The following is a 24,003-nucleotide window of genomic DNA, read 5'->3' on the forward strand; positions in this document are numbered from 1 at the left end:
ACAGGAAGTAAAACCCAGTTTTTTAAACTCTGATAACTAACGAAAAAGAAACTTTTCAGGAAAAAGAGGCCTTGAACACAAAACAGTCAAATACTAACTACATATCACCACAGCATAGGGATGTGAGAAACATTCGTACCACGTGTATTTATTCAAATGAATGGGGGAGACAGATTTTTTACCTATACTGCAGCCAGCCACCAGGGGGCAGACACACTGCTGAAAGCTTCACCCCCAGGGCCGTATCCGGCACGCTTGGGCATCGTGCGTGAATTTGGCCTAATGGTTAAATTGCACGCCCATATAGTTGGCGGCCTGCAGCCCCTTTCCCACATGTCATTCCCCCACTCTCTATCCCGGTTTCCAGCTCTATCCACTATCTTCTCTAATAAAGATCATAAAAACCCCCCCCCCCCCCAAAATGAAACTAAAAAAATAGGGCATGGACTTGATACAAAGTTACAGTAAAAGCATTGATCCAATCCTTCAGTGTGGAAGTCTACAAGGTCATGAAAAAGTTGATAACTTAGTCAAAAGAGAGACAGACGGATACTGTAGTTTGACATTTATGATTCCCCAAAACATGCTGACAACAGCTTAACATTTTAGACAGAGGAGTTTGTATGAAATGTTGAGGTTGATGTTTTATACTTTGGTGGCAAAGAAACTTCAAATTCTAAAAAGCGGATGTGCTACAAACTCCAACACAACAATTCACGATCACAGCAAATGTTCAAATAAATTCAATATCTCTCCTTCTTTAAGAGTTCTGTTTTTGGAGAACAGCCCAAAATAAGTTCTGCAGAGCATTATTCTGTCACAGCAGACTTGACCTTTGACCTCTTGGATGTAGAACGTCATCGTTTGATCAGGTGATCAATTAGTCATAAATCAACTAATCTCTTATACTTGATCCTGGCTGTTCTCCACCCCCCTCCCCTCCCCTCCCCTCCCCTCCCCTCCCCTCTCCTTGTGTTATCCCGGCCTGGGCCTGCGGTGGGCTCACAAGATGCTCTCCCTCAGGATACACTTACCAAGCCCTCCTCCTCCTCCTCTTCCTCTTCCTCTCCACTGTTACCATGACAACATAGACTGTAGCCTCCAGCTAAAGCAGCCGAGCCTGATCCGAATCCTCCTGCAGTCTCTCCCTCTCTCTCTCTCTCTCTTTCTCTTCCTCTGAGTCTTTCTCTGGTATACTCGCACTCTTCTTGATCTCTCAGTCTGTCTCTTCCCCTCTCTCGTTTCACGGGGGAGCGGGGAAAGTGGGACGTAACCCAAAAAAATAAGAGCCCCACACAAACTCTTCACCCAGCGGCTGCGGATCTAAACTGGGTTGTGTAGCCATCGAGTGAAGAGGGGAAGTCAGAAAGGCCTCTTTATCATCCTTTTATATTAAAACAATCAATGTTTAGATATTAGAGATATTACTGCTTTAACATTTGAGTGCTTTGCGGAGTACTTCAGCTTGTGTTAGGATTAAATTGATCAAAATAAGGGGCTAAATGTTGTTAGAAAGTGCTGCAAATCTGCATTATTGTACTTTTGTTACTCCACATATTGAGTAACTGCCTTCAGAAACTAATTTGCTCATAAACTGATCCAAAAAAAGAAGAAGAAAAACTGCAGTCGAGTTATTCTATTCAAAATCTTATCCCTTTAAAAATCCTGAATAAAAACTACAGAGTGAATCCAGTCAGCTGATCATATCAATCAAATCCTGGACACAAATAATATTTTTTATATTTGATATCATCCCAATTTTTTAACTGCAGCAGGGATTTGAAACAAGTGTGCAAACCCTCTGCAACAAATAACCGTGGGAACTAAAATTAACGTGAGAATGACACAATGAGCACGAGCCAAAAAGTCACGATGATTCAGCAAGCGGAGCTCCGATGGAGTGAAACACTCTGAAGCTGAGAAATCAAAGCCCTCTCGCCTCTCTCTCTCTCACTCACCGTCCAGTCCGTTGTGCTGCTCATAGGTGCGTTTGCCCAGGATGGTGGGAGAGCCGTTGTTGAGGATGGGGGAGGACTTTATGGGCGTCAGGCTGCCTGTGGAGATGGACGCTCCACGAATCGGAGGGTCTGGTTTGGCTGGACGGGGATGTGCTTCTGTGGGTGAGAGAGTGAGAGAGAGAGAGAACAGAGAGTGAGAGGCCCGAAACAGAGAGGAAGAAAAGAGGGGATTACAGACATTTAATTTAGACGAGCAAAATGGACGATGAGGAGTAATTACAAGACACGAAACACAATGACACACTTGAATGGGAACAATAGGGTGAGTGCATGTTATGGACACATCGAGGGAAATCTAGGAAATGTTCACAAAACCAAAGCACCCCGTGTTTAGAAGACTCTAAGGGGGGATTCACTACGGATGGATTGCAGCCGCTAATAGAACCAAGAAGTGTGCATCATTTCCCCTCACTATCTGCTCCATCTCCTTTAAAAGTAAACCGAAGACTTACCTTTTAATCTAGCTTTTAATTTGGAGTAGATTATTTTTAACCCTGGACTGCATTATTATTTTAATCATTATTATTTTAATCATTATTATTTTAATCATTATTATTTTAATCATTGCTTTAACACTTATTTATAAAAAAATATGTATTTATTTGTAATGTGTAATTATTTATTTATCTATTTATTTATTGTTTTCATCTGATCTTGTTAAATGTACCTTATTTTTAACTTTTATTTTATTTTATTAATTTTACTGTATTGATTTGATTTGATATTTAAGTATTTTATTTATAATCATGCCTTTTATAATTTTACCATTGCTCTTATTTTCTGTCTCTCTGTTATTCTGTGAAGCACTTTGGGCTGCATGTTTTTATGTATTAAAGGTTCTATATAAATAAAGTTGAGCTGAGTCTCAATGTCTAATTCACAAAGCAAACTGTCCTGATGATATTCAAGCTCAAATACGGCCCCAGAAGCTCTGCAGCTCTGTGCAGTTTGCTCATGTTACGTATCTGATTGTGACCGAGATGAGCTGTTAGCATCACCCCAAAAACATCAAATTATTTTTAATGATGCGTAGACCTTTTCAAGAACATGGCAGACAAAAGAAGACAGAGCAGCTGAGATAGATTCAACAAAAAGGGCAAATTACTCTTAAAATTGTTAAGGGAAAAAGTCCAAAGAAAGTATGAATTCATATGAAATTATTATACTTTAAACTTTGCCCCCGTCATGCTGAAAGTGGAAACATCAGGGGATTGATGAAGTTGTTACAATTTATCATCAGATGACCATGAATGTCAAATTTCAGAACTTTCCGTGATGTTTCTCTCTAAAGCAAACGTCAACCTGATGGGGGTTCTTCAGGAAACGTAAGAGGATCCCAAAGGTTTGAGAATTGATCCTTAAATAACCATCAATATATGTACAAAAATCTGAAGACAATCCATGGACCAGTAGAGATATTTAAGTGCTTTGCTAAATAACTGACATTAACACTGGCTGAAAATAAAAACTCAATCATCAGGGCCGAGGTTTGTGACCTGCTTCATCTTACCTAAATACCGAACCACTGACTCCAGAGGTTTACGATCCACAGGTTTCAGTGACACAGTCTTTTTCGGTCCATCAGGCAACCGGAGGGCGCCTGTGGAAATTCACAAGGGGAAAAAATGTAATAAAAATTAACCAGAGATAACGACACGATCACCTTCAAGTTTTTTTAAAATATGAAATCAGTTGTTTACATTCTGCCTTGATGGCTACTGTGTTGACAGGGAGGTAGGGGTGCCTGGCCAGGTATCGTGGCCTGATGATGTCCTGACAGATGCGGCGTGCCATCCGCGTCAGGGCGGTGGTCTGCAGGAAGAAAGCTTGTCGTGTCTTCACTGCAAACTTGGGGCTGCCGCTGTGCCGCAGGGGCAGGCCGTGGGGGCTCTGAAGGAACAAAGACATGATCAGCACTTATGATCACTGTGTGTGTGTGTGTGTGTGTGTGTGTGTGTGTGTGTGTGGAAGAGTATTTTCATTTCTGAAATGAATTAAATAACTTGGTGAGTTATTGATTCTGATTGGCTAAATGGAGCGGATTTAAATGCTTCCTGGATGCATCATCTACTGTAAGCCAGCCGTGCTAATGCAGGCTAGCAGAGCACATTGAATAGTTGATATTATACTTGACTTTTATGATGAACAGCGTGTACAAACAGATGAGCACACACTCAGAATTATTGACCCAGAAATGACTGTTTGTTGAAATGATGCTGGTTAAAGTGGTACCATGATTATTTCTTACTGTTTCATGCTTCACTTTAACTTTCCACATTTAATATATCAAACACTTGATTGTTCCAAATTCTGTTCTGAATTTGTGCTTTGGTTAGTCGTGTTTTGGTTCCAGATTCTTTATTTGTTATCCTTTTTTTTATTTTGGGTGTCCAAATGGCAGAGAGAATGCCAAACTGAATTTTTTTTTTTTTTTTTTCTGTTTTCATTTTCCGCCGTAATTGAACAATTTAAAAAACACGTCGTTAAACACAGCAGTCTGTCCAATCTGACTCTCCTGCTGTGTTTGTTCTCTGTGGTGGGTGTTTGCTCATTTCTCTGTAAAAACAGAAATCATCCACAATCCACACAAACTTGGGGAATGAACTAAGCGCCCCACGTATCGAGGCTATAGTCCTCGTCCCAGAGGTCGGCGGTTTGACTCCCGGCCGGTCGACCATTTCCTGCATGTCTCCCCCAACTCTCCACTCCCCACGTTTCCTGTCTCTCTTCAGCTGTCCTGTCAATAAAGGTGAAAAAGCCCCAAAATACAACTTACGAAATCCACACAAACTTCTGAGCCACAGACTCAAGGTGTCCCTGTTCAGGTTAAAGCTAGGGTTGGTAGTCTCGGAAAACCAGCATGAATTTGAATGTAGCTTTTCCTCATGACTCCGTCTAACCCCTCCACTCCTCCCTCGGAGCTCCTCCAAAACGACGCACGACGCGTTAAACGTGTTCAGTGTAGATGTTCTTAATTCCTACAGTGTTGATGGTCAGTGAAGGCATCAGGAGAGGTGTAGAGTGTGTGAGTGGGAGAGACGAGAGGAGAAGTTTTTCATTCATTCAAACATTGATTGTTGTTTTGTTGGTTGGCGTGATCACGGCTGACAGTGACCGGTTATTAAAGCTAAACGTGTTCACGAATCGGCTCGTCATCACTACAGCGTCTGGACGGACGCTACAATAAATATATATTTTCTGTAGGACTTACTGAACGTCATTAATTCTTCTGCTTGTTGGTGAGAGCTTTTTAGACTCTGATCCGGACTACAGTCCTGAGCAAAGCACCTCATCAGGTCAGAGGGGACAGGCCCGAGGTCGAGCGAGAGGGGCAGTAAATAGAGTCAGGGGAAGCAGAGGCAGGAGACGGGGACTCAGAGGAGTGCACGCCGGGGAAATGTACGCGCAGGAGGAGGGCAGAACGGCTGGACGGGATTTGATTGGTTTAAAATTTGGGGAGCCAAAAAACGGTGATTGGTTAGTGTTTTCCCAGGTTTACTCCGGCTGTAGATAGCAGCTTTTTTTCACTCTTTTTTAGGAACACATCATGTAATGATTGCCATCAGGACATAAAGATCATTTTAACCAGTATAACAAAAAGTGGATCTAAATCTGATTACCAACCCCAGCTTTAAGGCTAGTTAGTGTAAACCGTAGGGTGTAGGTACGACATGCCTTAAACTCTTCTCCAATATTTGTGGCACCTCCATACGATAAAATAAATAAATAAATAAACTTTAACATTTTCCTTTGCTCTGATTTGTTCCCTGCTGATAAACAAGAACGTGACGCAGGGGTTCTCTAGCTGGGAGCTATTGTAAACAAACTTTGTGATTTAATCTTCAGGGGGAAATTTTTTATTTTCACAGTTCCCACACAGAAATATCTTCAAACCAGAGTATAAACAAACACAAATATTACAGCTTCAGTCTTACACAGTGTGCCCGACATGCTAAGGCAGTTATAGCTAAGGGCACAAAACTCCTCCAGAAGTTTGTTTTCCTTTTCGTTTTTCACAGATGGGATGTCTGTATCTGCAGCCGAGGGGAAGGAGGAGCCGTGATAAGTGCTCTGCGATCGGCGACAGTGTCAGTTTGGCGGAGGAAAATGATGAAGGGAATTCAGCACAGTTAGCATAAATTACTAGATTGTGGCTGCAGAGGTTTATCTACAAAAAACTGAGGTTTAAGTTACATGAGGACCAGAAGAGAGTCCCTCAGGTGGAAGAAATGTTCCTTTAAGAGAAGAGTACGGCTTAGTCAAACAGTGCTGCTGTTGTTTGCAGATTAAGTACACTAAATGACCGGTAAAGCATGTGTGTGTGTGTGTGTGTGTGTGTGTGTGTGTGTGTGTGTGTGTGTGTGTGTGTGTGTGTGTGTGTGTGTGTGTGTGTGTGTGTCTGTCTGTCTGTCTGTGTCTGTGTGTCTGTGTGTACCATGCTGCTGCGGTTGGGTCCAGGTCTCTCTCCATCCAGTCTCGTGGGCATCTTCAGCCCGCCGTATTTCTTCCAGTAGGTCCAGCAAGAAGCACACAGACGACACTGCATGTTGGGGGGTCCCCACGAGTACCACTGGTAGGAGCTGCTGGCTACACACACACATAAGCACACACACACAGTCACATAGGCAGAAAACACACACTCCATTCAAAATGATGAACATCACATCAAGCTTGTGAGGAGAGTTCAACCTTTAATCAATCATCACTGAATTAACTACAACTACTTAAATGACTGCAACATGCTCTGCTGCAGGGTGAGTAATTCCACTCTCTCTAATGTGTGCCACATACAGAGTGTACGCTGTCTATGTGGACTTTGAATCACACCACTCTAAATGAGGATGCAACCTGTTACTGAGTGCACTCGTATTAGTTAGTGGTCCATTAAAATTATGTGTTAAAACAAACACAAAGCTGATAACTCTCTGAGGAACACGAGTTTATAATCAATCCAGGACTTGGTTGTTATTATTATTACAGCTATTTTTTATTATAGAGTAAAAGTAGGGCTTTAAATTAACAATACATACACAGAAACACATACTTTGGGGGTGTTTTTGATCCAAAACTTGATTCTGTTTTGCTCTGGCTTTTAGGATTTAGGATGTAAACAAGCCCTCAACAGCCCTACATTAATACATGAATACCCTGTATACTTATTCAGTGACATTAAGCTGTTGTACTTCAAACATGTCGTGTGCCATCATTATATTGTTTTGTTATTTGTAATTTATGTTCTGTGGCTCCATACCATGTGATCATGGTCTGAGCATCAAATGAAAATGAAAATGAAAAAAAATTAAATTGAAAAATAAATAAAAACATTTTTCACTTTAGTTAGAACTTAATGCACACTGAACTGAAAAATAAAGCTTAAGAAAATTTAAATAAAAATAAAATAAAATTCACGACAGTTTCCAGAGTGAAGAAATTTTCAAATTAGGAATTGTTAATTTAAACTTTGGTATTTCTTCAGCTTGAGAAATGAAATACACATTAAAAGGCGCTTTGTTAAATTTTATTAAGACTTGGACCCCCCTTTTAGAATATTATGACAGCTCTGAAGTCTGAATAGAGATGAACAATAGCAGAGTAGAACGATGGATGATTTTTTTTTTTCAATTTCAATTTCATTATCAATTTCAATTTCAAAGGTATTTATTTTTATTTTTTGTGTGTGTTTATTTATTATTGTTATTTATTTTTAACTAATGTTTTGTCTTGCTTTCCCTTCACTTACTGCTTCAAGTATATGTTCAATGTTGAAAAAAAATATTATCTCATCACAACATATATATGTCTGGCATTTTTGCAGTCTTAGATTGACCACACATGAGATAATCATATATGTAAGATCTGGGCTATGGGACTGAGGGAGCGGCGGGGGTGGGATGGGGTGGGATGGGGTGGGATGGGGTGGGATGGGGTGGGATGGGGTTGGATGGGGTGAGATGGGGTGGGATGGGGTGGGATGGGGTTGGATGGGGTAGGATGGGGTGAGATGGGGTGGGGCATGGGAGGGGAATGGCAACCTTAAATACTGTAACTAAAATGCTGCAGCAGCTGTTCTTTGTTTTTAGATTTGTTTACCTGCAATGTGTGCTGCAAAACAAAATGTACTATGGTGAAGTTTATGGAAAACTCAATAAAAAATGTTAAAAGAGAATTGTTATTTTATTATTTTCGTAAAAATTAGAAGAAGCTTAAAGCTGGGGTTGGTAATCAGATTTAGATACACTTTTTGTCATACTGGTTAAAATGATCTTTATGTCCTGATGGCAATCATTACATGATGTGTTCCTAAAAAAGAGTGAAAAAAAACTGCTATCTACAGCCGGAGTAAACCTGAGAAAACACCAACCAATCACTGTTTTTTGGCTCCCCAAATTTTAAACCAATCAAATCCCGTCCAGCCGTTCTGCCCTCCTCCTGCGCGTACATTTCCCCGGCGTTCACTCTTCTGAGTCCCCGTCTCCTGCCTCTACTTCCCCTGACTCTATTTACTGCCCCTCTCGCTCGTCCTCGGGCCTGTCCCCTCTGACCTGATGAGGTGCTTTGCTCAGGACTGTAGTCCGGATCAGAGTCTAAAAAGCTCTCACCAACAAGCAGAATAATTAATGACGTTCAGTAAGTCCTACAGAAAATATAGATTTATTGTAGCGTCCGTCCGGAAGCTGTAGTGATGACGAGCCGATTCGTGAACACGTTGAGCTTTAATAACCGGTCACTGTCGGCCGTGATCACGCCAACCAACAAAACAACAATCAATGTTTGAATGAATGAAGAACTTCTCCTCTCCTCTCTCCAGCTCACACACTCTACACCTCTCCTGATGCCTTTACTGACTGTCAACACTGTAGGAATTAAGAACATCTACACTGAACATGTTTAACAAACAGTAGAGTTGTTACAGTATTATATATGTATTATAACTTTTCTCCTGATATCGTGTCACCATGACAACTGGATAATGCTAGCATGATAGTTGTGAGTACTAACAGCAGCCATGTTTGTTTGTGTGTTTTTAACTTTAACTATGATAATGTTTTGGTGAGGACCGGTTTTGAATCAGTCACCATCAAATGGTCGAGAATCAGCGGCACTCGTGCATGTGAGCGGGGGGGGGGGGGCGTCGTTTTTCAGGAGCTCCGAGGGAGGAGGGGAGGGGTTAGACGGAGTCCTGAGGAAAAGCTACATTCAAATTCATGCTGGTTTTCCGAGACTACCAACCCTAGCTTTAAGATGCCATGTCTTATATTTTTCTTTAGATTTTAGGTTCCTCAAAAGTTGAAAGTATTTTCAACAGGGGACGTCTTTTTATGTATGTATATTTTGGGGTTTTTATACCTTTATATATATGGAGGAGAGGACAGCGGATAGGGCAAGAAACCGGGAGGGACGACTTTTAAACTGTGATTCTGGAGTAAAAATCCCTATTTCATCATGTACATGTCCGCAAGACTGGATTCATATTAATCAGGCGAATGCTTTGTATTCAGGTTTGTATTTCTCCGAGCTGCACATAAGAAAGACTTACTGTAGCAGCTCTCACAGGCCCGGCCCAGACCGGGGGTCTGCCCTGGGACTGGAGCTCCTGGGACCACTGCGACCGCCGCTCCATTCACCAGAGCCGGTTTGACATTGTTACTCAGCTGGTTGGGGTTTGGCTTGTTGCTGTGGAGGGCACATAAACAAAGAGGGCGGAGGGTCAGAGCAGCACGTATAATACAGGCCAATGAAAAAAGATAACATTCATCAGTCTGTGGTGTGAGTCAGCAGCAGTTACACAGATACTGTACTGTGAGCTGTCAGGAAAATGAAAGAGGGGTTTGTGTTTTAATTAAAGCAGCAGATGTCCAAGTTTAATACTCCAGAGATATCTCAGCGTATTCTGATGAAAGAGAGGAGCAGAAATGATCTCTGGTGGATATGTTTCAATCCACACAAACTGGTACGGAGGTACTCACTAGTTAGGGATGTAGACCTGCTTCAACTTGCTTTCAGCCTCGGCTGCTTTTAATCGTTTCTGGAGCAGAGACAGAAGAGAGAGAGAGAAAGAAAGAAGGGTGTGATTAGAGAAGTAAGCTCCAACACCACCATTCAAGAATAATAAGCATTCATGGGAACAGTTGAGAGTCTCATGTGGATGTGACAGATTCAAGTCAGGGGAATATTTCAGAGTGAGATTTAGAGATTTACTCAGAAAAACATTTGATTAATATTCTTTTAATTTGAAAGTCCCCTTCAAATTAAAAGAACATATGCCAAAACAAGTTCTTAAACCAAGGTCAGAGTGTGAAAAACATTGAAAAACAGATTATGTTGAAAGGTTATGACATTTAACTCTAAAGAAAGCAAACCATGGATAACACAGACAGAAATAAATTACACTGAGGCCTAATAAGTGAATCACAAATCCCTGAAATACTTCATATTGTACGTCCTCACCTGCTGTACGTATCTGTCTGTGGTCTTCCACATGTAGTAATACTCAATAATACTCGTCAGGGATTTCCAGGGCAGCTGTAGGAGGAGAGAGGGAACAAGATATATCATTATTATATATGTGTGGGTCAACAACTGAATCATATTTTCTATATTCGTCCATCAGACTGTTATTTTCTCAGTTAACATGTTTGTTCTCTTTAAGGTCAGAAAATGATGAAAAATGGACATCAGTGTTTCAAAAAGCTAAATATGACCCCTCAGATTTATTTATTTGTTCACAGAAGAGTAAAGAAACCAAACATCCCATTGAAGAATCTACATTCAGGTATGGATTTCACAGAGTTGACCTGTAACCAAAGGGGTTACCAGTTTCAAGCTCCAGAGCAGCAAAACAGTGAGTGACATATTTTCTCTTCACTAATGGCTCTCAGGACGTCATAAAGCAAGTCAAAGCATTTCTATATTTTCTGTTTATCTACTTAAAAACCTTCAATGTGTCTGGCACAGGAAACTTTTCTTCGGTTCTATCTCACTGAAGAACCGAGGGACTCTTGAGATAAACGGCCGACGCAACCGGCCACAAACATGCTGAACCCACAGACTGTGAAGTTCCCTCTGAGAAGTTTGAAAGCAGAACGAGCTGTGAAGTCGCGAGGCCCCACCCATAATGGTGGTGTACTTGTGTTGTTTGAGGAGGAGGAGGTCTGGGTGGAAACCTGAGCGAGAGGCACTGACGGCAGCCGGCCACCAGGTGGTGGAGTGATGCACACAGTGGGAGCTGAAGGCGGCAGCACTGCTCTGATCCGGCACAGAGCACAGACGACCGCGAGGAGCTCCACTGAAGATTCCTCCTGGCTTCAAACTCTGTTTTCTCAGAGATACGTCTGAGGAGTCTCTCCTTCTGGGTAGTTGGTCATTTTGCTTTCACTCTAACAATTTCCCGCTTTACTGAAGGCTGGCTGCTGTTGTGGCTCACAGGACTCGACTGCACTTCACACTTATTCTGCATAACATCATCTCGATGGCTAAATGAAGTCCAAACGTGCTTCAGGACTCTCTCTCTCTGTGGTGCCAGCACTCAGGAGCAGCAACTGGAAACCATCTGAGCACGTCCAGCAATGAGACAATGAGCTTCCTCCATACAGAGTGATGAGCAGCACACCAAGTCATCAATAAAGCTTCCTTACATGTCTCCACTACACTATTTAATTACGCTGAAATCTGATCCTGAAACGTACGTATGACATACAAGATACAGCTCTGACTCTTCATGGACAAAGACAAAGTTTCACATGCTGGAAAAAATACGTTTAAACCTTCTTATTGAGATGGAAACCACATTTCATTTATTAAAGAAACATGTCTATAGTGCCGTGAAGAAGAAGCAAGACATGAGATATCAAGGTGGTTGAATATGCTGAAGTTCCTGAAACTTAGAGTCTGATTTTCATAATCTCATCCTGTATGAAGCTGGAGAAAATTAAGACTTTAAGAGAATTTATGAGATGTGAAGCTTCGTCTTTTGATCGGCTCCAGCTGTGGGGTGTAGTTTTGTTAATACGCCTACAAGCATCCTCTTTAGCTCACTTGTAAACATTTTCTGTCTTGTTTGTTTATCCTGTAAGAATGAGTTTTCCCTCTGACTCTCGGTTACTCTCTGGACTCCTGGCATCTATGCGAGGCTACCAAGAGGTGAATTGTTCATTTCATCTAACTAGTGGCGAGAAAAGGAATAAATATGAAAGTGTATCAACCTGTTAAATATGCCTTTTAATGTTTTTTTTTTTACTCACAAAATCCTGCTGGATGTCGGTGAAGTCTTTGCCGTATTTTTCTAGCGCCTCCTCAAACAGGTTGGCCTCAGAGGCGCTCCACTCCTCCATCTCATCCCTGCAGAGGACCGGCCCGCCCTGAGGCACCAGAGCTGCAATGGCTCGAGTCATGTCATAACCTGTGGCGTGGAGGGTGTCCATTGCGTGGAACTAAAACACACAAATAGATATCAGTGTTAGACTCAGGACTCTTTATTGATTTCACTCTGTTTAAAAGAAATTACGCAATAAAGTTTGGAAATATTGCTGAAATGGGTGCAACATATTGGATTTGGTGTGTCCATGGACTTCGAATGCAGCTCCTTGTCCAAGACTTTGGATTGTGTGTGTATGTGTGTATGTGTGTGTATATGTGGGCAGCTCCAGGCCTCTCATCTATGTTTTATATATGAGGATAAGATCTGGGGCAGAATAGACCCACACCAGGCTTCTGGGGCCAAGTGCTTGTTAGGAATCAACCACAGACACAGGCCTCCACCATCACAAACACACACTCACAAACACACACATGAGCACCACAAGCGTTCTCTTTGATTAGCATTGCTGTACTCCCACTACACTTTACATCCACAGTGTGTTGCTGATTTAACCCAAGGCCAGGTTTGGATGAGCATCTCACCAAGGTGATGTCTCTGGAGGCTGCAGCAGCACTCATGTGAAGGCTGGGCTGCCGGACTGAACTGCTGCAGTCCAGGGCTCGAGCGAAGGTACCTACAGACCTGTGAGTGCACACATGATGGAAAAGAAGCATTAAAGATTTATCTTTAGAGCAAAACATGACCTTTTGATGAAATTCAAACATCTGGAGTCATCTGGTGCAGGATATCGTCTCATATTAAGGTTGTTTTTGTTGACTATTTCTGCTTGAAAAGTTGAAAATTGTAAGTCTAATGCGTTTTTATGAAATATTCAACTCAACTTTATTCATTTAGCACCTTTCATTCATGTAAACATGCAGCCCAAAGTGCACAAAATAACAGAGACAGAAAACAACATCAATCGTAAAATTATTAAAAAAAAGCATGATTATAAATAAAATACTTAAAAATGAAATAAAATCAATACAGTAAAATTAATAAAATAAGTAAGAGCGGAAAGAAAAGTTAAAAATAAGGTAGAGTTAACAAGATCAGATGAATACAAGAAATTAATGTTGAAGCAATGATCATAATAATAATGCAGTCCAGGGCTAAACATAAATAACTCCAAAGTAAAAGCTAGATTAAAAAGGTAAGTCTTAAGTTTACTTTTAAAAACACCCAGAGAGCTCGATGTTCTGATGTCCAGTTACGTAGTTGTACGAATGAAAATGATACTGAGTATGCTGAGTAATCATATCTGGATGTTAAAGGTGACATATTACGCTCTTTTTCATCAATATATATTGGTCTAAGAGGTCCCCAAAACGTGTCTTTAAAGTTTATGCTCAAAAAAACACTTTGAAATCAGATTTTGGCATGCCTGAAAAACCCTATTTTTCAGTCCTCCGCAGAACAGTTGGTTTTCCCTCTGACCACGGCCCCTCAGGAAGTGGATGTGCCCTCGGCTCTCCAGCACGTTGATCTAATGTTTACATGTTGGCTGAATATACACGGCTGCTCACAGACCCGCGTTACTTCAACCCTCGGAATCTGATCCAGAATCTGATCCTGACGGAGAGGCGCCTGCAGCAGGACCTTTCTGAAGGATTGGTCACAGATTTAGTGTTTCTTGTTGTTTTATTTATCAGTATGTCGACGTGTGTCTTGGTACACAGCTACGAACATGTAGCGATGTGGCTATGCTAACTAGCGCTAGCACTTTTTCATGAAAAATTAAAATCATCCACTAGATCTTCAAATCTGCAGACGTGGGGAGTAAAACCGACCTCTGCCAGAAAGGCAGCAGGACCTTTCTGAACCATTGGTCACAGATTTAGTGTTTCTTGTTGTTTTATTTGTCTCTGACTTCAGTTACAGACCGGATGGCGTTGTGACGTAACAAAAACACGGAAATCTGAAACGGCTTGTTTCAGCACACATTTACAGAAAGGTGGAGAAATCAGAACAGGGGCAGAATGGATTCTTTTCATTTTCCGGGGGTTTGTAGACATGCCAGGGACACATATTTCAGGTAGAGAACAATTAAAAAGTCGATTTTGCGTGATATGTCACCTTCAAAAAAAAAGGAATGAGGATTTAAGTGTTGGAGAAGTACAAATTAATTTGAAAGAATTTCATAGAAAATGTCTTGCTTGCTCAAACACAGAGATTAAAGGACAATTCCAGTTTTTTAAATCCTTTTTTTTATAACTTGATGTTTTAGTTTTACGTTCATTTAAATAAAGACACTAAGGTAATCCCAATATAATAAAAAAAAAAAAAAAAAAAAATTAAATAAACTAAAATAATCCCAAAACAAATGGACAAAAACATATCAACTAGATTCATGAGAGAAATATATCAAACCACACACCTATCTATACACACACATGCATATTTATGCACACTTGCGCACATGTTCATGTACACATATTAAAGGGGGGAAAAACTATTTTTCATATTCAAGAATCTAACTGATGTAGAGATATTTCTTTTTAAGTTTTGGTATTATAAAAAAATCCAATACAGCCTCTCTAAAGAGACCTACTTTGATAAGGCAAATTTTCCTCAAGGATAAATTGCTGTCACTGCAGCCTGTTTTGCAACTGCAGGCCGAGACAATAAAGAAGAGCAATGCTAAAACTGTGGCTTAAGATTCAATTTCCTGAAATAACTCCCCTTTATTTAAAAACTATTGATACCCTATGAATAACTTAAATATGAAGCAAAAGCAAGGAGGTAGTTAGCTTAGCATTAAGGCTGGGAATAAGAGACACAGCTGGTCTTAAGCTGTTAACAAGCTGCACATCTTTGTTTGACCTCGGTGAAGTGTTCCATGAGATAATCTTCCAGACTATTCCTTGTCTGATAACGTTCTGAAGGGGAATCCTCCAGGGTTGTGCAGACCGATTCTTCAAGATAAAGTTTGAATAAATGAGCTTCAGGGCTCCAGGATAAATATTGTTTGGCTGAAGCTTTATATTTAGTATTAAGATATATGAGCAATATTCGTTTTCTCAAGAAACTCCCCTAAATATCACGTCTTTCTTATGATCTGAATGTTTACACTTCTCTTTTTTTGACTTACCGAGCCACCACGAGGAACTGGTCGATCTGTTTCTCCGTTAACTCGCTGTTCGGGTCCCAGACCTTCTCCTCTAGTTTTTCCAGGTCTCTGTTATCATCCTCACCTGCATCAACCAACGAGACACACAGACACAGTTTGTCTTCATATGCTGCACTTTACAAGTCCAGTGTACAAAAAAAAGACGATGAAAGATCCAAAACCACACTCCATAGTTCTTCCAGTTTCCCCCTTTTTAAAAACAACTACCTCATGAGAAGCTCTAATGAATCCCAGAGATGAATAGGAGGGGGTCTGTCAAGCTGCCAGCCTGCAACAAACCAGCCAACCTGCCTGAGCTTCTAACACATGTAACAGAATTTCATTAACATGAGTTTAATTACAGAGCTTAGAGTCCCATGGTGCTCTAATTGCAATTTCAGAGGTTTTCCCACCTGCTAAGAATAAAATTCTGGCAAAACACTAAAACCTCTTAAACTGGCAGAAAAATAGTCACTTTTAAAAATACTGAAACGCTGCACAAAACTTGGCAGACAATGTCCGGAAAACAGATTTATACTGCTGACGATGCAGAATAATTATTACTCTTTACATTAATTGGCACATTATTGAACAATGAAGAGTTTCTAACACTCGACGTGTGACACTCAATGTTTGAACTCACTGTGCATTAACAGGGTTTTACATTAGGGCCACTTTTCACAGTGATTCACACAGGATGGGTAGAGGCAGCTTTGCTCCCAGACAAAGATCGAACTCCGCCGCCACCACCACCAATGTTTTTAAAAGTAAAACACACTGACAAGCATGAGAGCAAGGTTACCATTTTACTTCTGCAACTGCAGAAACTCAGCGAGGGGAATGACATTGATTTCTGCTCTATACATAAGCTTACCAACTTTCTGTAAAAGTTGCATTATATTGAGTTGTTATCCAGTATTAGGAGGGAATAGGAGTCTAGATGTGAACTTTGAATCTTATCTGACTAAATTGTCAACAGCGCAACAAGGACTGTAGCCTCTGTATATGGGGCGCCTCCTCTACCAACTGAGGTAAAACTATTTTGGGGGCTTTGAGATTAGACAGCTGAAGAGAGACAAGACATGCAGAGAATAGAGTGGGAGAAGACAAGCAGCAAATGGTGGAGGTCAGGAGTCAACCCAGAGACCACTGCACTGATGCTTCTGTATACCAGGCACTCTCTTTAATGGCTAAGCCAAACCAGCGCCCTGATCTGAGCACAGCTAGATGATCCTGGGTTCAATCCTGAACAAGTAACAAGGTTTTATTATCTTCTTTGTGCTTATTCTACACACCTTCAGAGTGATACTGACAGCAACAGAGTGTTTCACATAAACACATTCATTTTCTACTTCTTTGACCCTTCACATAAATCCATCCAGCATTAGGCCGTATCCAAATGACTTTTCTCTAACTGCTAACCCAGTCAAAATAATCACACTCTGTTGTGATTTCCAAAATGTTTTTTTTAATGATTTTGCTTGAAAAAAAACAAAAACTAGGCTGCAGTCTGGAGCATAAAAGGCCACTTAAAGTTCACACAATGTTACAGAGAATTGAATAATTATACAAACATTAAAGTCTAAATGGTTCGTTATGGCTCTGACTGCACTGTAAATACTCTGTAAAAAGTGACCATTTAAACACACAGGATTTAAGTATGATGTACCTTCATTCAAGAGGTCAGTGATGTCAGCCTGGTATTTGTTCCCAACACGGATCTCCCCCTTATCAGCCAGCAAGGTCTTCTGCTGAGGGTCATACACCAGCGAGTAGAAGAAAGCATCCTGGGAAATAAAGAAAAAGGCAGGAAGCCGTGAGGATGGGAATGAAAGAAAGAGGAAGCGAGACGGGTGAAAGAGGAGTGCATCCTCCTCTGCATGTGTGTGTGAGCGTGTACTTTCCCCTCTGCTAGTCTCTCGTCTCCTCATTACTGTACGTGAAAAGAACATTCTGGGTCAACACGCTGAATTATTCATCTGGAAACAAGAATCTCTTAACTCATAAGCCTTCCACACACTCGCTCTTAGATAATCCTGAAATCTAACACACCTAATCACAGTTAAGAAGACCCCGCCGTGTTATTTGGCTGGTGTACGTACCTCTCTGTCCAGGTACGACTTCAGGGCTTCTGTCTCGTTCAGCAGCGTCACACAGCACTTCCCCCTGGAGTCAGGAGAGGATTGGAGGACAGGAAATGAGGGAGGAGCAAGAAAAGGAAATGAGAGAGGATTGTGGAAATGGAAAGGAAAAGGAAAAGGGTGATGGAGTTGTAACAAAAAGTTTGAGACAGGAAGACAGGACAGAGAGGACATGGAGGAGGGCAGAAAGAGTAAATATTTAACATGAGAAACAAAGAATAACCTTCAAGAGCTGGAGTCCAGGGGAATGCATGTTATATAAGTACCAGATGAAGGCTGCTTCCCTTTTCTGAGCTGTCTAAGAAGATACTTTGAAGTAGGATGCATCTCTGAATCTGCAACTACAATATTGATTTAGTTCCAGCTGGCTCAGCCTGGTATTTGTTGAATCATGGTCCAGTTTGTTGACACTGAAAGCACTCATCTGATTCCAATGCCACAGTCTAAATTCAAATTATTTACCAGGTAATTGGTCATACTTTTTCCAGCCTGGAGCAGACGCAATTTGGCCCGGTGATGAACTCAAACACTCGCATGACCCCGTTCAGATAGAAATCTTAATAACGTCTGAATTCTCACTAAACAAACAGCCAATCAGCGTATATTTATCTGAGCAGATGTCAGTTTGCACTTCCTGCCTCTCTGCAGAAATGTCAAAGTAATAATGTGGTAATGATGAGGTGGGTTTGTCTGGAGAGTACTGATGAGCAAGAGCAGTTTCTATGTGTAAAAACCGCTCTGTGTTGACATTTAGTGCTTGATGTTCACACTGCATATGAGGGCTTTATTTTGAGTCTGTTGGACTGAACAGACAGAGGATGGGCTCAAACGGCTCGCAGGCAGCAGAAGATGCGAGTGAAGGAATCAATAAGTGATCCCGTCTTAATCCAGATCAGTCAGGGGACTGCTGTTTTTACAGCCAAGTGGACTGAACTCAAAAGGCGGGATTTGGTTTGTGTACATTGACGGAATTTTAAAGACAATTACTACATAAAAGGAAACAGTAATGATGTGTTGAGATGTTCAGATAGGTTTATTTATTCTCCAAGTAATTCAAATAACAGTGCAAAAACATCTACATGCACAAATTGGTCAACCTTTTAACCTTTATTCTAAACAAGACAGTTTTCTATAAATGTTTTTTTTCTGACTTTTTGTTTGTTTGTTTGTTTGTTTTTTAGTTATTTATTTATTTTGTGGGGGGATGCCTTTACATATTAGACAGCTAAATGGAGACAGGGAATATGGGGATTAGAGAGTGGGGGATGAGAACAGCACGGGGTCGAGGCTGGGAGTGAAACCAGCCACCACTACAATAAGGATTGTAGCCTCTGTACATGGGGCGCGCTTAAACTGCGAGGCTAACTCGGGGAATCCACAGGATGCGTGTGCGCCGCGTTACGGCTGCGACACGGCTCTGCTCCGTCCCAGGGCTTTCGCCCTGGTCCATAGGATGCGTGTTTGGAGCGGCGCGCACTCCGGAGCAGGAAACTCAAGATCCCTCGAGAACTCGAAAACGCGCGAGAACAACACAGTATAAACTTTTCCTCGTCCATGGTGTCGGATATCTTTTGAGACTGACGTCTGGCCCGATGCCACAGGTTATGACGTAATGTTGAAGAAGTGGTGAAATTTACGATCTTGTGTTTGCACATGGTGTTTATTTTGAAAGTGAGCGGATGTTGCATACGATCCTTGTGCCTGTCTTCCGGGATAGTTCGATCATTTCTGTGTCGATTGACGCGTGCTGGGCGCGGGGAGCGGCGAAAATAGACTCCCCGCGTATCTCTGGCAGAGCGGCGCGGCGGAACGCTCCAGAGACGGAGCTGAGATGCGCCGCAGCGCGCCCTGTGGACTCTAGAGCATTGACTTGAATGGGAACCTATTTGCTGCGACGTGCGCGGCGCAGCCGTAACGTAACGCGACGCATCCTGTGGATCTTGGGCTTAAAGCCTGGTTTATACTTCTGCGGCGAATCGAGGGCATAGCCTACGCCGGAGGTCCGTGTAGCTCCCGTACCTACGCAGAGGCCTACACACGTAGCTGATGTGCACCTCCTCCAAAATGTAACTACCCGTAGAATCGACACGGCTTGTATTTCCCGCATTTACAGCACTTCCTGGATCCCGGACATCGGCCGTGTATTTCATCTCCTCCTCTCTATTCTTCATGTAATCATGTCTGTATGATAAACAGCAACATGTATCAGCTGTAGATTAACATAACACGCTCTGATTCGCTGTGGAAAAGTAAGCCCCTGCTGCGTAGGGGCGACGCAGAAGTATAACTGAGCCTTAACTGTTACCCCAGTATTCAGTCTATTCCCATGGCTGCTTAGAATAAATATCAAATACCATTTTTCTGTTTTTACCTAACTGTATTTTTTTTCAGTACATTCTAACATTCCTTTTAATTACTTCCCCTTGGTGTCAAATCTCATGATTTGTTGTTTTTTATCACCTTCACCATAGAGATGAAGTTGTATGTAGGTGGTCTGATTAAACTGAATGTAACCACTCAACTGGAGCAATGTATAACCAGCACAGATATGTGGACGTAAGCCTGCAAGGAGGACTGAAGGCTGGTGGTGCTAGCTCTGCTAGTGTTAGTCACACTCCGCAAACCAACTTGACATTGTTCACCTCCAGATGATGTTATCCCATTTTTTGGCAGTGTCAATTAAACTGTGCTCAACATCAACTTATTTTAACTCACTTTGCCACTTTGCCAGAAATGTCATTCTTGTTTAAAGGCAGAGTTAATCCACTGCTTTAAAAACATCATTTAAAAACAAGCTGTTCCTGTTTTTGATGTATGTTAATGTGCTTTATTTAAACCTTTTTCTTAGTTGATAATGTCTATTGTCAAGGTTTTGTTTAATGACGGGTTGCTGAATGGGTCCAGGAGTGACTAATGGCTGATTAATACTTCTGCGTCTCCCCTACGCAGCAGGGGCTGACGCGGACATGAGCACCACATACTTGTGCGTCGATGTGTCCGTGTAGCGCAGCAATTCTCCACCGAAACCCTTAAGGGCAGTGTGGTCTCTCTGATAGCCGGTCGCCTGCTTCCGGTCCCCCTACAATCTCTGTTTACTTTTCCACAGAGATTCAGAGTTATGTTATGTTAAACTACAGCTGATACATGTTGCTGTTTATCATACAGACATGATTACATGAAGAATAGAGAGGAGGAGATGAAATACATGGACGATGTGCGGCAGATGTACAGGATCCTGGAAGTAATGTAAATGCTGGAAACACAATGGTGCCGATCACAGAGCTTGTGGCCCCCGTCGATTCTACGCCTAGTTACATTTTGGAGGAGGTGCAAGTCAGCTACATGTGTAGGCCTCTGTGTAGGTACGGGAGCTACGTGGACCCCCGGCCTAGGCTGCTGTCGATTCAACGCAGAAGTATAAATCAGCCTTAAGGGTGAGGAGAGCTGTCTGTGTTTGTGTATTTGTGTTTAAAGGAAATTAAACTTCCTTTAATTAAAGGAAGTTTCCAATTATTTAAAACACTATTTTTTAACATATTCAAGAATCTAAGTCAGGGGTTCCCAAACTTTTCAGCCAGCAACCCCCAAAATATAGGAGCCAAAGACTCATGACCCCCACTGTCCCTCAAAGTGATTTAATGTGGCTTCATTTAGCTGGTCTGCAGAAAATGACCCTACCTATATGAGCATGTGTCTGTGTTTCCTGTGCTGTTATGAATTAACCTGCTGCTACTGATGCTTTTGATAATTCACTGTTCACTAACCCTAAACTTAGGAGTCATCTAAACTTAGGAGAAAACTCATTACATTTTCTATTTTCAAGGTTTTATTTCAAGTTTAGCTACTATTTTTGTTGATATGTTTTTTTCTATAACGGGTAAAATTATATATTTTTAGATAACTTTTCTTTAAAAATACATTATGGAAGACTTCTCATGACCCCATTTGTGTCTCTCGACCCCCCAAGGGGTCCCGACTCACACTTTGGGAACCCCTGATCTAACTAAGAAAGATTCACAAAAAAAAAACTGGGCTTTGCAAAAAAATCCAACAAATCCAACAATTCTTGTCTGAGTGATGTTTTACCTCTAGACTAGCCAGTTAGCTGTAACTTAATTAGGATATTAGTTGCTTCAGATCATTCCTCTTTAGAATAATAGACAAAACGATGCAGCTCGTAATTCTCAAGATATTTCCACTCCAGTCCTCCTCACCACCTGTATGTAAGTGTAAATATTTGATGTGAATATTTAACTCATTTCTCACGCAAATAGAAAATCTCATTTCATTCCTTCACCACACAAAAAGAGTTCCTACAAAACCTGAAACCATGAGTAAATTGTATCATGAAGCAGCCAAAGTAAGAGTCAATGAAAATATCGCCTGATGCAGCTTTAACAGCTTAAAATGAATTTACAAATGATGTCTAAAGCACTACACAGTCATATTATACATATTATTGTGAGTGCAGTGTTCTCATATCAGAAGTCAAAATCACAGCCTCACTGAGGTGTTAGATGGGGACTTACAAAGCAACAGACTGCATGGCTGAAACTCTTCAGCAGAACTTTTCTGAGTCCTGCTGGTGTGAGGAAAACTCCTCGCACTGTGGGCAGCGTGAAATCACATTGAGGCCGAATTTGTATCGACTTCTTTCTTTATTAAAAACTTGAGAGTGAGGGTTGCAATGTGCGCACGTAAGACAGCTGCTCTTCAGAAAGTTGGGTTTAATGCTGTGGCAATTTTGTAAGAGTTACAGCAGTTTGATGGTAAACAAAGAAAACTCTTCAAAATGAACACTTTTAAATTTCATTTCAACCGTCCCAGATTTTGATCTACTTGTTTTCATTTCCTGATAACCTCTGAATTTATATTTCATAGTTCTTCTCATGTATTTTGTGTCATTTGTGTAATCTTGTTTTACTTCACTGCCTTTGAGGAGCACTTTTAAACTGACTTTTTGAAAGTGCTGGATAAAGGTTAGAATTAAGCAGCATAATTGCACTTTTTTTGTAATAAATTGCCCATTTCCACTTCAGTTATTTTTTGAGCTTTGAGTTTATTGACCATAAATTCTGTCACAAGCATTTCTTGTTTTAAGGAAACATAAGTCTTACAGCATTCATGATACGCCAAATAACTGAAAAGGTCTTTATTCACAGCATGGGAACAGTCTTCTTGCATTATCTGCATTATCAGTATCATTATTATTATTATTTTTATTATTATTTTATTATTTTATTATCATTTTTATTATTTTTATCATTATTATCTAAACCATTGTTTTAACATGTATTTATTTATCTTATTTATTTATTGTGTTCACCTGATCTCGTTAACTCTACCTTATTTTTAACTTTTATTTCCACTCTTACTTATTTTATTAATTTTACTGTGTTGATTTTCTTTTCTTTTTTAAGTATTTCTTCTTTTTTCATGCCTTCTATAATTCTACCATTGCTGTTGTTTTCTTGCTGTCTGTTACCCTGTGAAGCACTTTGGGCTACATGTTTCTATGTATGAAAGGTGCTATATAAATAAAGTTGAGTTGAGTTGAGTTGAGTTCTTTTCATCAAAACACTGCACTGTGTGAGTCTAAATCACTTATGCGAAAAAGAAAAAAAAAACTAAGTGATAAACTAAGGCCTGTGAGTCAAGTAACGCTGATTTGTTGGTGTGCAGCGGCGTACCTGATGTGTGTGGCGGGTAAAGACTCCAGTTGTCGGGACAGAAAAAGCTCTCTGTGTCTGAGCTGGTGTTTCTGTTTCTCAGGGAGGTTGGCCATCTCTGGATTCTCCATCTCCTCCTCCAGCTCCCCTGTGGGGTAAAGGAAAAAAAAAAAAGGGGGGGGGGGGTCAAAGGTCAAAAATACACACATCAGACGAGGTGGAACAATGACATCCTCAGGGAAAACGGGGATGTGTGGGGGATTGCAAATCCATCGACTGCAGCCAAAAACAGTCTCAGGTGCACAGAGAGCGCATAAAAAGCACAAGGATGCACACCTGATGAGCCGGAACAATGAAGTCCCCGGGGAAATTAGTTCATACAAATGCAAGTATTTTAAACAAATGCAAGAATTTAACATAACATCTCAATGATGAGGTCCATATCAGACCTGAAATGCTAATCAAACAACATCAACATGAGGTTTTCTTTTCCAATTCTCCTTCCCTTAGTGCAGAAGCCCCAACATGGACACCTAGTGTTTTCAATATCATCATCACCATTAGTATCTATGGGTAATCTTCAGTATTTCAAGCATGAGGGGTTCAATGAGGACCTGAATGGGTTGTTGTGAGACAGCAGGGGAGAGTCTCTGCTTCCACAGAAAGCAGAAAATGACAAATGCTGCTGAATCTGTGGACTCCATAGTGG

At 41.1% G+C, this 24,003-nt stretch overlaps 1 protein-coding gene across 2 annotated transcripts in view; it reads right to left on the minus strand.

The window, feature by feature from the left end:
• mta1 (metastasis associated 1) overlaps positions 1-24,003 on the minus strand; it is a 74,019-nt gene that overhangs the window by 4,535 nt on the left and 45,481 nt on the right. For both annotated transcript variants that reach the window (XM_034675266.1, XM_034675265.1), the window contains exons 4-16: positions 23,316-23,442; positions 17,587-17,650; positions 17,154-17,271; positions 15,467-15,569; positions 12,918-13,017; positions 12,260-12,448; positions 10,467-10,541; positions 9,986-10,044; positions 9,556-9,692; positions 6,454-6,605; positions 3,719-3,908; positions 3,529-3,618; positions 1,959-2,114 (exon numbers count right to left, since the gene is read on the minus strand). In XM_034675266.1, coding sequence (XP_034531157.1) covers positions 1,959-2,114; positions 3,529-3,618; positions 3,719-3,908; positions 6,454-6,605; positions 9,556-9,692; positions 9,986-10,044; positions 10,467-10,541; positions 12,260-12,448; positions 12,918-13,017; positions 15,467-15,569; positions 17,154-17,271; positions 17,587-17,650; positions 23,316-23,442 — 1,560 coding nt within the window. The remainder of the gene's footprint in view (positions 1-1,958; positions 2,115-3,528; positions 3,619-3,718; positions 3,909-6,453; positions 6,606-9,555; positions 9,693-9,985; positions 10,045-10,466; positions 10,542-12,259; positions 12,449-12,917; positions 13,018-15,466; positions 15,570-17,153; positions 17,272-17,586; positions 17,651-23,315; positions 23,443-24,003) is intronic.

Source organism: Notolabrus celidotus, chromosome 22, assembly GCF_009762535.1.
Source record: "Notolabrus celidotus isolate fNotCel1 chromosome 22, fNotCel1.pri, whole genome shotgun sequence".
Classification (NCBI taxonomy): Eukaryota; Metazoa; Chordata; class Actinopteri; order Labriformes; family Labridae; genus Notolabrus; species Notolabrus celidotus.